Source organism: Panthera pardus, unplaced genomic scaffold (genome assembly GCF_024362965.1).
Source record: "Panthera pardus isolate Hobbes unplaced genomic scaffold, ASM2436296v1 HiC_scaffold_8, whole genome shotgun sequence".
Classification (NCBI taxonomy): Eukaryota; Metazoa; Chordata; class Mammalia; order Carnivora; family Felidae; genus Panthera; species Panthera pardus.
In genome coordinates, this window is record NW_026527013.1 from 54,465,619 (window position 1) to 54,480,327 (window position 14,709).

Below are 14,709 nucleotides of genomic sequence, written 5' to 3' on the forward strand. Positions count from 1 at the left end.
ATTACGTTAAGTGAAAGCAGCCAGACACAAAAGGTCACATATTATTTTATTTATAAGAAATGCCCAGAATAGGCAAATCTATAGACACAGAAAGCAGACTGATAATTGCCAGAGGCTGGAGGTGAGGTGTGTGGCTTTGGGTTTGACTATTAACAGGCATGGAGTTTCTTCTTAATGCGTTGCAAATGTCTTAGAATTAGTGATGATGGTTGCAGAACATTGTCAGTATACGAAAAATCATTTAATTGTATATTTAAACATAATTGAGTGATGAATTTTAGATTATGTGAATTGTCTCAATGAAAGAAGTTAAAAAAACAAACACTTGAGTGCTTATTCTGTATAAAGTACCTTCACTGAATTGCATTATCTCTGTGACCCTCTCAACCTGAGGTTGTCATTCAGACCATCCCTATGAGTCACGTTAATGTAGCACTTTTATTTATTTCAAAAAATTTTTTAATATTTATTTTTGACAGAGAAAGAGAGACAGAGCATGAGCGGAGGAGGGGCAGAGAGAGAGGGACACAGAATCTGAAACAGGCTCCAGGCTCTGAGCTATCAGCACAGAGCCCAACACTGGGCTCGAACTCACAGACCGCAAGATCATGACCTGAGCAGAAGTCGGATGCTCAACTGACTGAGCCACCCAGGTGCCCCTATTTATTTTTTTAAGTTTATTTATTTTGAGAGAGACAGAGACAGTGTGAGCAGGGAGGAGAGAGAGGGGGAGAAAGAGGGAGACACAGAATCCGAAGCAGGCTTCAGGCTCTGAGCTATCAGCACAGAGCCTGATGCGGGGCCCAAACCCACAAACCGTGAGGTCATGACCTGAGCTGAAGTGGGACACTTAACTGACTGAGCCACCCAGGTGCCCCCAGATTTTAAGTAATCTCTACACCCAACATGGGGCTCAAACTCACAACCCCATGATCAAGAATCACATGCTCTACTGAGCCAGCCAGGCACCTACAGAAACCTTTTCTGTAGGCTGAAGGCTCTACAGAACCTTTTCATCTTTTTTCATCTGTCCTCCAGCACAGAGCTTTGCACTTAGTAAATGCTACTTTGAGGTTTGTTAAATAAAGATGTAATGGGACACTATAAAATGGACATTTGCCTTGTGGGGTGGCAGGGATGTGGCCAGTTTTCCCATTCTCTGGTCAAAATTCAACTCTCTCTCTAAAAACTAAAACTGGCTCACTAATGTGGAAACAACCCACTAGCCCTGCAGCATATTCCACCCTACAACAAAGGTAGTTTCCCTAACAATTTATTTTTCATTTATTCAATCAATTTTATTTTCAAATTATACCTTAAAATGGCAATTGGTAATTGAGACTTAGTAACTTGGGATTTTTTTGTTGTTGTTGCTTGGTGAGTTCTTTCTAAGGTAAACGTTTCAGTATTTGTGCTACAACATTACGATGCCTGTATTAAGAACAGCACAAAACTGGGGCGCCTGGGTGGCGCAGTCGGTTAAGCCTCCGACTTCAGCCAGGTCACGATCTCGCGGTCCGTGAGTTCGAGCCCCGCGTCAGGCTCTGGGCCGATGGCTCGGAGCCTGGAGCCTGTTTCCGATTCTGTGTCTCCCTCTCTCTCTGCCCCTCCCCCGTTCATGCTCTGTCTCTCTCTGTCCCAAAAATAAATAAAAAAACGTTGAAAAAAAAAATTTTAAGAACAGCACAAAACTTAAAAACTTTCACAATGGGGTCAAGGTGCATGAGCCAGAAGCTGATACTCTGAAACAAAATGGCAGGCAGATAATCACAGGTTATCAATTGGATGCTGGGGTCCAATCTCTAATTACTAAAAGCCAGCACAGAGTCATCAAGAACACATGATGACAAAAGTAACTTACTGTTATCTTTTTTTAGTAAAAAGACTAATTGCCTATTATTAGCTGCCTATTATACCCTGTAATATCTTTTCTTACATTTTTGGTTGCAAACTCTTTGATTGCTTCCTACATAACAACTGTGTAATTCCATTTTTATTGAAAGAGAACTGAAAGTCTAATCTTTCCTTAAGCAAGATTGATAGAAATCTGCTTTGTATAATTGAGAGTTGACAGATTTTTTTTCAACTTCAAATCATATTTTATTATTGGAAAATCATTTACATTTTTAGGTTTCTTGTCAAATAATTTATTTTTTAAAAAATCTCAAAACATGTTCTAGTACATTCAGTAACAAAGATCTACCAGTGTTACACATATTAAGAAAACCTGTATCATGTTTCTAGTTGGAATAACTAAAATCTATATGCCTGTGCTTAATGGAGCTCTTAACTTACTTAAGTACAAAGATATAAAAACTGAGTTTGAAAACTTCAAACAATTTTAAGACAGACTTAATTTTTCATGATTTTCCCAAAGCCAGTCATGATATTTGTTTAACTTATGGTCTTCAGGGTGCACCTGGAAGAAATACAACACATTGGGAGACAGAAGTTAGTCAGAAATACATTTTTAAAATGGGCCTTTCAAAGGTACAGTAGGGGAACAATACCTTATTGTAATATTCCTGCAAATTAAAACCTTTAACCTAATTAGATTCATGAGTACTTAAAACTCTATCTTACATTAAGGCAATCCTTCACAAAGTACTTTCCAATTTAGTACTGATCTTTAACATGACCTAGCACGTGGGCTGGTGACAACATGAGTCAAGTATTAATATGCCATTTTTCAGAAGAAGGTTATAGACCCTGAGAGTTATCACAATAAATGGAGGAGCAGGGATGGGCTTAGCCAGATCTACTGGCTGAATGCTTCAGGGTGAGTCACAGACTAAGAGGGCAGTGTACCAGGCCACCTGGCAGTACCCACCGGCTGCCAGGACACCCGCTGGATGTCTGTGGACAGGGGACACTCATTTGAATGGGTAGCTGAAGTAGGGCCCAGTTACTGTAAAAGCAGTCTGGGACCACTAGGAGAAACCCCCACAAGCATATATTCCAAGTCCAAACCTGCCTGCTTTCCTTCAGTGGTGTCATTTTTGAAGGCTAATATGACTATGACAGGAGGAGAACCACATCAGGCTTAGAGACCACACATGAATAGGAATGACATTACAGGGCCAGAAGTGATAAACTGCTGGAGGTCAGTCAGAGGCCACACCAAGGAGTCTTTATGGAGGTGGGAGTGTCTACGGATCCTCTCCCTTCTGCCAACAGCCCCATGCCATCACTGCCCCTCAAGCCTGGAACAAAACTAGTTGTGATGGTGGCAGCACATGTGCCCAAGAAACAGTTTTGGCTATTGGATGGGTGTATTTTGCCTCAGAGACAAAATGTGCTGGAGATGTTATGGCTGGGGGTGGGCCTCACCTGCTTCCACTCATTGACGCAAAAAATTCGGTAAGAGTCATTGCCATATTTGCCAATCCCGTGAAGCTCAATTGGGTACCTCCACTGCTTTGTCAGATATTCATCTGCAAAGATAAAACCTCACTTATCAGGTCAGCTTCTAGAAAAGATACTTTCCCCAAATATGTGGTGATGCAGAGCTGGATGGTGAGAAGGGCAGGAAGGGACAGCAAAGAGTCTTTCCTAACAACCCCAGTTCTGATGGCTCTTTCTTCTGAATTCCCACAACACCCCTGTCTAAACCTCTCACCTGCCACTTAGTAACCATTGTGATTTTGTGCTGTGCTAACTAGACAAAGGTAAAGTCCCTGAGGTCAACAGGGCCTTCTGCTTTGCTGACTTCTTCATCCTTCCTAGATGGCCTGCCCCAGTGCTGAGCAAAGATTTACTGCTTGGGTCAGTGGGAGACTGTGGTTTGGGGCAAGTGGATTGTTTTCACATGCTCTTAGCCCTTGAGCTGAATGACCTCTATTAATATAGCATCCTAGAACATTAAAGTTTAAGGTTTGACTCTCTTAAATAGGCATAGTTTATGTTCTTTCCTTTGGGTATATGGGAAAGTACCTGAGAACTTGATAATGGTTTTTGCTCGAAGATCATAGAGACCAAGAGGTTTAAGAAGTTCTGACACATCTCTCCAGTCTGCGGTTCTTGCTACCTCAGCGGAAGGGTACTTCTCTAGAAACTCCCAGAGCACAGGGATTGCCATTTTACCTGGGAAGTAAAAGTAACTGTGATTACAAGCCTCCTGATGGGTTGTTTTTAAGTTCAGGTACTTCCTCTCTAGAAATCTCATACAGAGGGGTTTGTGTTTTGTTTTGTTTTGTTTTCCTTTTTAAATCCCTGATGAGAAGCCATTACTTGAACTGGTAACCACCTTCAGAGTCAATAACCAATACTCCTGACGATTTGGCTAAGAGTTAAAAAAAATTTTTTTTTTTTTAACATTTATTTATTTTGAGACAGAGAGACAGAGCATGTACGGGAGAGGGTCAGAGAGAGGGAGACACAGAATCTGAAGCAGGCTCCAGGCTCTGAGCTGTCAGCACAGAGCTGGATGCAGGGCTAGAATTCACAAACCGCGAGATCATGACCTGAGCCGAAGTTGACCGCTCAATCGACTAAGCCATCCAGGCGCCCTGATTTGGCTAAGAGTTTAAATCATGCTGATACCTGGCCTTGCATGATATTAATTTTCTTTTTTTTTTTTAAATTTTTTTTGAATGCTTATTTATTTTTGAGAGAGACAGAGACAGAGCATGAGTGGGGGAGGGGCAGAGAGAAAGAGAGACACAGAATCTGAAGCAGGCTCTAGACTCTGAGCTGTCAGCACAGTGCCTGATGCGGGGCTTGAACTCACGAGCCGTGAGATCATGATCTGAGCTGAAGTCGGACACTCAACCAACTGAGCCACCCAGGCGCCCTGCATGATATTAGTTTTCAAATAATCCAGTCATCAGATAACTAGTATAAAAGCATACAGAACACAAAGTGCCAATGACATTAAAGAAAGCATTCAATGAAAAAGAAATGCTTTTACACATGACAGAGGGTGGAAGAATGTTAAGTAACTGATTTTCACTATGACCAAAACTAGTTTGGAAGTAGAAAATAAATGACAATCTATCTGTTCCTTAGTGCCAAAAAGGCTTTGGCTGTCATCTAGTCTAACTTCCTCATAGCTGAAGAGCTGCAGGGCTGCAAGAAGTCCTTGCCTGAGGTCACACAGACTCAAAGTTCAACTTGAACCCAGGGCTCCTAATCAATCCAGTGTTCTTTCTCCTCATCGCACTGTCTCTAAGATAAAGATTAAAATAATCCACAAACCTGAGGTCCGATTGAGAAATATAGTAGCGATGAGGAGCTTCCATGGATCATGGAAAAGTGTTTCTTGGACGAGGTTAAAAGGTGACCGAGGAGGTGTCCACTTCTTAAAGGCTTTGCGTCGTGGGGGGCTAAGGGCTAAACAAACACACTGCATCAGAGCTGAACATCTGAAACAGACTTAAGATCGGATTTTCTGATTGGGAAAGGGATACCTTCTTTGTTATATTTGCTGGAAAAATATAGGCTTGTTTTCCTTTTTTCTATTTGTGTCCGTGGAATGGTATCTTCTGAAAAGGAAGGGTGAACATTGTTTATAGAAGCTATGGCTTAGGCTAAAGAAATACTCAGGGGTACAAATAACAATAACACACTACTATTATAAAGCATTTAGTACGTGCCAGGTACTGTTCTAAGCAAAGCACTTTACAAAAATTAACCAATTTAATACTATGGACCTACAAGCTAGGTACTATTTACTTTTACCTTACAAATAAGGAAACGGAGGTACAGAGAAACTAAGTAAACTGCTCAGGGTCACACAGCTAGTGACAGAGTTGAAATTCAAATCTAGGCAGTCTGGCTCCTGAGTCCGTAACTTTGACCACTGTGTTACACTAGTATTCTAAGACATGCTCAGAGTTCTTAGTACTGAAAAATTAGAATATGGAATATTTTAAATTAGGACATACTTGTACAATGTGGTCATTAAACCATTTTGAGACTATATCATGAATAGCTTCCCCCATGTTCTTAACTTTTAAATAAAAACGCAATATTCTACATATGATCCCAATTTAATAAAAAAAGAAAAAAAAAGATTAGAATGTAAAAAACCAAACCGGTATAATGGTTATTGCTAATTGTTCTTTTCTCCTTTAATTTTCTATATTTTCCAAAATTTCTGTGGTGAACACTTTACGCTTAAAGAAAGGACCCAGACAAAACAGAACCTGCCGAAAAACCTGATTTGGACCTTGGAATACTGACCACTGTCTACTGGGAAGCTCAGTTAATTTAAGAAAGACCATTTGACCAGCATTATTGGGCTTCCCAAGTTTTTAAAATCATCAGATTTAATACTCTCCATAAGGTTACCCTCTAAATTTGAATGTCTGTTAATAATATCTTGCTATTTGTATAGCGTGAGCCATCTTTTTCACTTCTCCTTTTACTTTGTAATATTCTTGATGTGAAACACAGGACTGGTGAGGATTATTACCTCCATTTTATAGATAAACAAACTAAGGCTTAGAAATTAAACAACCATCCTGGGGTGTCTGGTTGGCTCAGTCAGGAAGAGCATGAGACTCTTGATCTCAGGGTCATGAGTTTTTGAGCTTCACGTTGGGCACAGAAATTACTTTTTTAAATGTTTATTTTTGAGAGAGAGAGAGAGAGAGAGATAGGCAGACAGTGCACAAGGAGGGGAGGGCCAAAAGAGAGGGAGACACAGAATCAAGAGCAGGCTCTAGGCTGATAGCACAGAGCCCACACAGGGCTCCAAGCAATGAACCATGAGATCATGACCTGAGTGGAAGTTGGACACTTAACTGACTGAGCCACCCAGGTACCTAGGGCATAGAGATTACTTAATAAAAAAGTTAAAAAAATAAAATAAAACAGCCATCCCAAAATGAGAATGGGATCGACTATAGATTGGGATAGGTATCCAGCTCTCAAGATAATCAGCTGTTTTTTGCTATTCTATTTTGAATAGGCAAAGCCTAATATAAAGTCAAAAAAGAGAACAAAGGAAACTGCTCTTATTAGTTCCATTTCTTTTGTGGGCTCTTACAAATAATTATTAACTAGCCTCTTTTATTATTAGGAGACTGAAGCTCGGTTTACCTGGTAATTTCCAACTAAGCCAATGGGAAAGTCTTTACTATTCCATTGGACACCTCTTAAACTAAGGCTACTTCACCTGGTGTTGAGAACTAGACTTCTTTACAAATAGGATACTTCCATTTTGGTCACAAAAGGATGTTTTTCATATTTTATTTACCCATTATACTAGCAATAAAGCTACATAAACCTTAAGATTCTAAGAAGCTTGAAGTCTTTAAAGGACAGGCTTGTCCTACGTATATATGAAGCACTTCCTAGGTATATATGGTTCAGCTTCTATTAAAGATAAAGGAATTCCAGGCACAGCAAAGACATAAAACCATGAGTAGGGCTGAGAACAGGAATCAAGTCTAACCCTGTTCTACCATTTGTCCAGGCTGTCTCCCCATAGGACTTTAAGTAAAATTCTTCTTCTTTAAAGGAGTTATTCATTATGCCATAATGGCATAATGAATATATAATACAGGGCTACTCAAAAGGTCTTCTTTTTATTTCTTATTCACTGAGGTATTATAAAGGCAAAACTACTAAGCTCTGAACTCTGTATTAAGAGCATATTACAAATAATAGATGAACTATGTGATTAGTCTTGAATTATTTAGAGCTCTAAAGCATTTTAGAGAAGCATTACATTATAATAGAAGATAAAAATGACTATGATATGTACGAAATGAAATTGGAAGTCACACATCAGTGATAAGTAACAGAAGGGGTGCAAAAGAGTAGACACTGACTATTCACAACCAGTTTATGCACATCAAGATTCTTCCCCAAACCTTTTCTCAAGTGGAGCTTTTTTATTTTCCCTAAAGTTGTAATATTATTGGCTGGAAAGAAGATGGGAAGAAGGGAATGCACTGTCGGGGAGAGTCCCTGCTGTTGAACCAGGGAGAGATGGTAGCAGCTGTTAATGGCACAATTCTCCTTTGCTGGGGGTATCAAGGCAGTAGCCAGCCAGTTCCCTCTATGCCATGGGTTTGAAGATTGGTTAACAGAGGTACTAGGAACAACTGGTAGGACATATCTGATATTTGGCCCTATTTCTTCGTTCTATTCCCACATCCTAACTGGGTACCGGCATGAAATATACTGTCTGGGAGTATAAACTCATCACATGTTTACCAGCTGCTTCAGCGCTCTGAATACCTTGACATATTTTCACAGAAATAGAGTCTTTCTCCGTTTGTGAGCAGTTGTCATCCATTTCAGAGCCACATTTTAAAATGTCAGCATGCAAATGTTCCTTCCTTTCCCCAGCTTCTACTTTTGTTCTTATTTCCTCAGATTCTAAAAAGGTTTCCTCACACTTCTTGCTGTGTTCTGCTTCTTCGGTTGAACATAATTTGTTTATGATGCCAGGAGTTATTTGTTCAAAACAAAAGTTTGATCCTGAACTCAGTGATTTTTCTTTTACAATTCTCTTTTCTTCATTGGTTACACTGAGGGTCTTGTTGCTTGCTCCAGCATCAGAAATGGAGAAAGTTTTATCAAGCTGACTTCTTTGCTCAACAGGTTCACTTTCAGCATCTGCCTTATTATATTCAGATTCTCTTTTCCTATTACTTTGAGTAGACTCGGGAAGACCCTTCTGGCACCCTGTTTTAGTTTTCTTAATTTGAATTCCTTTTAAAATAGTCACCTTTCGTTTGGACTTTCTAACCTTTCTGGAGTCAACATCATTAACACCCTCATCTTCTTTAAAGTTAGATGGTCCTCTGCTATTTTGCGATTCCAAAGTACCACTTGGCAGGGGAAAGACACCTTTTCTCCACCAGCTTCGTGTCCTGAGGTTCCAGTTTGAATTGCTCCTTTCATTTTGCATTTGGGATGTCAGAGGCGCTATGTTGTTATCTTTATGTCTGGCCTTGATGCCCCTTTTAGAAGGTACAGTAAAATCAAAATCTTCTGGTGTAAGAGAAGTCTCTCCATTTTTGTGAAGATATTTAGCAAGTGAACTTTTGGATCTGAACTTCAGTCCTTGTGGGCTAGAAAATGATATTAAAGAAAACTTATTGGTAGTAAATAAAAGTGAGTTTTACAAAGAATTGGACCACATTTCAGATTTTTAGTTAATAATTTCCAAATGTTGCTATGGGTATTTGTCATTGAAAATTTAAAAAGCACGGGGTGCCCGGGTGGCTCAGTTTGCTAAGCGTCCAACTTTTGATTTCAGCTCAGGTCATGATCAAGCCCCACGCTGGGCGTGGAGCCTGCTTAAGATTCTCTCTCTCCTTCTTCCCCTCCCCCACTTGCATGTACTCTTTCTCTCTCTGCCATGGGTATTTGTCATTTAAAATTTAAAAAAAGTGATAAAGTGGTACTTCTAAATAGTTTTCTCTATGATAGTATAATTTTATAAATATTTACAAACTTACAAATTTAAAGGCACCCATTTGAAGTAGAAGTATGTAGTACGTACTTGTTCCCAAATCACTTGATATAACTAACCTGTGACACTCAAAGAACAGAATCCATAATGGCTGTTATGATAAAAATAGAAAAAAGCCAAGTTCTTGTTATGCTTTCCTGCTACCTATCTAGATAAAATGATTTGGCTGTGCTATCGGTACCACATTGTATGCTCACCTGATAAAATATACATCATATCTTCCTGCTGTTTTCCCTGATAACCTTTGCTTCACAACTCTTTCCCATCCGCATGGGACAGACTTACGGCATTCTGTCATTGTACTACCACCAATCTGACTGGAAGCAATGGATTCTTGCAGCAGGGGATTCCACTCACTGCTGTTTTTTATCACCATTTGCTTTTCATCTTCTCCCACTCTTTCCAATTCCAGAGTAACATCTTTCTTACTAAACAAACAAACAAAAAACAAAAACAAAGTACAGGTGATTGGCTTACTTAAAATTTATTTTCCTCTGCTTATTCAATTTCAATCCATGACAGAGCAGGAACCATATGGACTATTTAGATTATAGGAGAGATTAAAATCAGTATGGACCAGTCTTATGCTATGTGATTATCTCTCTGTCCTGCAACATGGGTTAAAAACGATTGGAAATCTCTGTATAATCTATAGAGGTATCTAACCCAGATTGTTTTCTACAAATAGGGAAACTAAGCAAGAGTTAGTAACTAGAATTAGAACCAAGTTCTTCTGAAATATTTTGGGGTTAATAATTTTGGGGGTTTGGGTGGGTCTTAAGAAATTATATAGTTCACATTTTAGGAATAAGGAAACTGAAGCCTGATGAAAACAGCACAAACTTTAAAGTCAGTGAACTGGGTTCAAATCGCAGCTCTTGCGATTTACCAGCTATGCATCCAAGAGCAAGTTACTTAACCTCTTAAAGTCTCCTTTCTTCACCTGTAAAAAGGAGGTAATACTTTCTTAAAGGTAGTTCTGGGGATTAAATTTTGAAAAAAACAAATCAGTAGATAAATCATCCTAACCCCGTATCTCACATATACAAGTACTGTACTCGAAACAAGACTGTGGCTTCCTCTGGAACTTCCTATAGGACTTCCATTTTGGGGTCAGCGGCGCTGGCTGCTTAACGTGACATCTCCTGCAAGGTTTTCCTGGGACCCTGCAACCCAAGCAGATCTCTCCTTGCTCCCCTTGCACAAAACCTCCCTGCTCCTTCCACCTCCCTCGTCATTTCGGGTAACGAAGTAGGGAGCACCCTAGGGCTGAACCTCACATAGAATATCTGAGCCACAGCCATTGCTCCGAGTAAACTAACCCTGTGGGTCTCGAGCTCTGTCGATCCTAGGTTAGAAAGGACCACCAGCCTTCTATCCACCCCAGCCCGCTCCCCTTTTATAGTTGGTGAAAATGAGTCCCGAAAGGGGACAATGACTTGCCGGAGGTCACTGGGCTGGTCTGGGTCTAGGCGCTCACTGGAAGTGACCGAGCGGGCAGCTCCGTAGTCCCGCAGGCTCGGACTCTCCATCCTAGCCGTGCCCTTCAAGGGGTCTCCCGCGGCAGCAACTGGCCAAGAGGGTACGACAACCAAGGAGTGGAGCAGAATAAGATGCGAAAGCTTCTTCAGCTCGCAGAGCAAAGCTGAAACCAAAGCCGAAGAGAGTGAATGTCCGTCAGATCCCACCGCAGCTCCCTCACCTCCCCCTCAGCCACAGGCGCCATTTCCACGGCTCAGCCAATCAAATCCTTCGTTGAGGAAGACGTACCGCCTTCCGCGCGTTCGGACCAGTAGAGCGAGCGCTAGTCGCGCAGACACCTTTTAGGCCCCGTTCCATCTACGCTTTTGCTTCTTTCTTAAGCCTTTCCATTTAGACCTGCGCACTTGGAACTCAGCCGCGCGCACGAGGCTCACTGCGCATGTGTGTTGCCAGGGGTAGCGCAGTAACGAAAGCCGTTAGGGGAATAGGGCCTGTTACTGAAGCGGGAGGAGGGGCTTGAGGCGTGAGGGAAACCACGATGAGGGCCGTGTTGACGTGGAGAGATAAAGCCGAGCATTGGTGAGGAGCGGGGCGGTCCGGGAGGAGCGGGAGGCCGAGCCCTGGCGGGGGTGCGGGAACCGTTGCGGGAACCCCCGTGGTTGCCAAGGGCAACGGGCCTGCGGCCTGGGCTGAAGGCACTGAACCCCGGGTCTGCGCGACTGCAGGGTCGCCCTCCCACCCCTTTGCGGATGGAGAAACTGAGGCCTGGCGCGGGAGCAAGGGGGTGTACCACGCGTGAGGTAGTGGCCTGTCGAGGCCGTTTTACACAGACAGAATCAATGTCTGGCCCTGTCCAAGTCCGTTCTGGGTTCAGCTTACACCCACGGCAGTGTTTCTCGAACGTCACGATCTTTGCCACATCCACATGTTACCCATACTCTTGTTTCCTTGGCGTTTTTTCTCTAAATTGTCTCACTTGCTTTCACTCAAATATGATTTTACAAGGAAACTATTGATCCGTATTTGAAAATCAGTACCACTTGCTTTGAGATAACTGTGAAACTTAAAGCAGCGAGAAACAAAACGGTATTATTAAGTTGTAGCTGGATACTGGCAACTAGGAATCCTTTAAGCCCCTGGTCTATAGTCTGGAAAACTGGAAGGAAATTTATCCAGCGCCGTCAGAGAGGTGCTGGAGATGAATAGCGTCAAACCAAGACTTTCTCCTGTGCTTAATTAGAAGGCTTGAAAGAGAATCACCAGAGAATGACTTTCTCGCCTTAGGAGCGGATGTTAATGTTCTATTCCATTTTTATCATCGAAATCCATCATACAATGAAACATTTTGGGAAATGCTGACTTACTGGATCGTTCTCCTCAGTCTGACTTTAGAAATCTTCCTAGATGGTCTTTTCAAGCTTCATTGTGCAGCCTTTGTTTTGGCCACTGGAACAGGGCCCTTGCCATTCCCTCTCTGTCTTTGCTTAGTCTCTTCTGTGTGAAGCTAGCATGCCTTCTTTTCTCATTTCCTCACACTGAAATTCGGAACATTCTGTAAGGCTCCCTTCAGAGATGGTTTCTCCCTCTTCTGTATTCTGCACTAGTAATAGCTAACGCTTACTATGTGCCAGGCACTGGCTGAGAATTATGTCTTTTATCTCAGTCATTTCACAACATTCCTCTGAGGTAGGTACTGTAATTACCTCTGTTTTACATGAAACTGAAGCACAGAGAGGGTCATTAATTTGCCAAGGTCACACAGTGAATGAGTGGTGGAGCCAGCTTTTTTCCTCACTCCAGAGCCAGTGCTGTTTGTTAGCTACTACATTAATTTTCTTCATGTTACAGAGACTGCAAACTCAAATGCCTGCAGGAGTCAGGCAGGCAGTATCATGGGAGGTGTTTATTTGCATCTTAAACTCACAGAATTGCCTGTCTGTCTTAGGAGGATTCTGCTTTTCTACACCCCATTTCTCTTGAAACAGATAGCCTTCGCAGTATATCTTTCACTTCTTTTAATAGAAAATTGAGCTTAAAAAATTCTTTTTACTTTTTTCTTATAAAGCTGCTGAAAACTAGCAACTGAACATTTGGCTTTGAGGTCAGGGAGTAAGAGGGAATGGCAAGGAGTGTGGCAAACTAGAGATCTCATGCTCTGCCTAAAAGGGGCAGCTGCTGCTCAGCTCCTGCCAATTACTCCCCTGCAGGAATTTGGCCTCGAGTGCTCAGATCTTCCTGTTTCCACCAGAAGCTACGGATTTTTATGTGAAATGCCCTAATTTTTAAGTGTTGGCAACTAATTTAAAAAAACTGAAATAAAACACCATGTGAGCCAAACAAAACAGTTGCTGGCCAAATACAGCCTGATTTGCTCCCAGTTTTCAACCCTAGGCATAGATTTTGTTCATTCCTCTCTTGTGGTACTTAGAATCTGTCTAGTATGAGAGTTATTTGTGAATCCGTTATCCCAGAAGTCTATAAACCCTTCAGAAGCAATGGCTACTTTTTATTCATTTCAAAGGCATATTCCAGAGCTTAGACAAATCAGTGGTTGGTGTGACTATTTGATGGATATATGTATTCATGAATTAATGAATGAGTGAAAGAATGATGAATGAAGGTTGGTTATTTGGGTTTTGGCCCATTACAGCTTTGAAAACAACTGTTTAGAATAGGCAGTGTAGGGGTTCTATAGACCAGCGATCTTGGTGGCAGCAACATATGCCAGCTGGTAGCCCAGAATAAGACAAAGCAAAACAAAAACTATTTAAAAAAATAGGTAGTAGATCTAAGAGATCCCAAATATCTAAGATTAGTCCTCCACAACTGAACCAGCCACTGTCTCCTGGTCTGCTGTTTTGCTTCCAGTCTAACCTTCCCATGGCAGGAGGATTTCTCTTTTTTGAGTCCTGCTGCTGTGATCCATTATTCTACTTTGCATAATCCTAGATTGACTCCCATTTCCCTTCTGAATCAGATTGTGCATTTAACTAGGTGGTCCTGTTACCATCCCTCCTCCCCCACTGCTTGCTAACATTTAAATTTATGCTTTCCAGTTCAGCTGAAATCTCCATTTTTCTATCCAAAGCTCCTTCCTAGATGCTGTCTTATTCTCTGAACTCCCTCATTTTTTCCTTAAAACCACTGCTCCAGGTTTCCCTCAACCATGGTGACTTTTCTGGCTAGACTGCCTTATTCCAGTAAGGACAGCATCTGCTATTACCCTTCAGTCGTACTAGCTCATATTTAGTGAGTACTTGCTATAGGCCAGACAGTGTTTACACGCATTATTTTATTTAACCTCCACACAACCTATGAGGTTAGAATAATTACCCTATTTACAGGTGAAGAACCTGAGACTTAAAGTAACATAATTTGTCTAAGATTCCAAGCAGGTAAGTTGGGGTGGGTCAGGTTGGGCAGGATTTGGAGAGGCACCTTGACCTTGGGACTTCATTTACAGTGCGGTGGGCACAAAGTTGGCAGAGGACAATTTGCAGGACTTGCTCTCTGTCTCTCTGCAATGTAATTTGATAATGTATCTTTCTCATAAAAGGTGGCAGATGGGTAGAGAGAGCCATCCTGTAGTGTAATAAACTCTGCATACTGGTGACTTCTCCAACCCTGGGAGTGTTCAGAGGCTGGATGGCCATCCATAGGGAATTCTTGCCTTGGTGGGGGAGTTGGACTACATGACAAGTTCTAGGGTCTTTCCCAATTCTGAATTTCTGTGCTCTTGTCAACCCTGAAAATAAAACAGCCAGTTATTTTGCCAGCAAAGTGGGTTTATTCAG

At 41.6% G+C, this 14,709-nt stretch overlaps 2 protein-coding genes across 10 annotated transcripts in view; one reads left to right on the forward strand and one right to left on the reverse strand.

Annotated features, from left to right (window-relative positions):
* Positions 1 to 2,075: 2,075 nt before the first annotated feature.
* MBD4 (methyl-CpG binding domain 4, DNA glycosylase) lies at positions 2,076 to 11,175 on the reverse strand. Of its 6 annotated transcripts, none has more exons than XM_053898405.1 (8): positions 10,873 to 11,175; positions 9,631 to 9,857; positions 8,191 to 9,029; positions 5,409 to 5,480; positions 5,197 to 5,331; positions 3,934 to 4,083; positions 3,331 to 3,434; positions 2,076 to 2,419 (listed from the first exon to the last, which is right to left on the reverse strand). In XM_053898405.1, exons 1-8 carry the CDS (start codon positions 10,963 to 10,965, stop codon positions 2,342 to 2,344), a joined length of 1,698 nt encoding a protein of 565 aa, XP_053754380.1. In that variant the 5' UTR covers positions 10,966 to 11,175; the 3' UTR covers positions 2,076 to 2,341. The 6 variants fall into 6 exon arrangements, with proteins under 6 accessions (XP_053754380.1, XP_053754379.1, XP_053754378.1 ...); XM_053898404.1 differs by having other exon boundaries at positions 5,409 to 5,483; XM_053898403.1 differs by having other exon boundaries at positions 8,167 to 9,029.
* A 171-nt stretch (positions 11,176 to 11,346) lies between these two features.
* IFT122 (intraflagellar transport 122) overlaps positions 11,347 to 14,709 on the forward strand; it is a 72,252-nt gene continuing 68,889 nt past the window's right edge. Inside the window, exon 1 of one of the 4 annotated variants that reach the window (XM_053898408.1) lies at positions 11,347 to 11,494. In XM_053898408.1, the coding sequence (XP_053754383.1) occupies positions 11,454 to 11,494 (41 nt within the window). In that variant the 5' untranslated portion in view covers positions 11,347 to 11,453. The remainder of the gene's footprint in view (positions 11,495 to 14,709) is intronic. The other 3 variants (XM_053898407.1, XM_053898410.1, XM_053898409.1) reach the window with 3 other exon arrangements.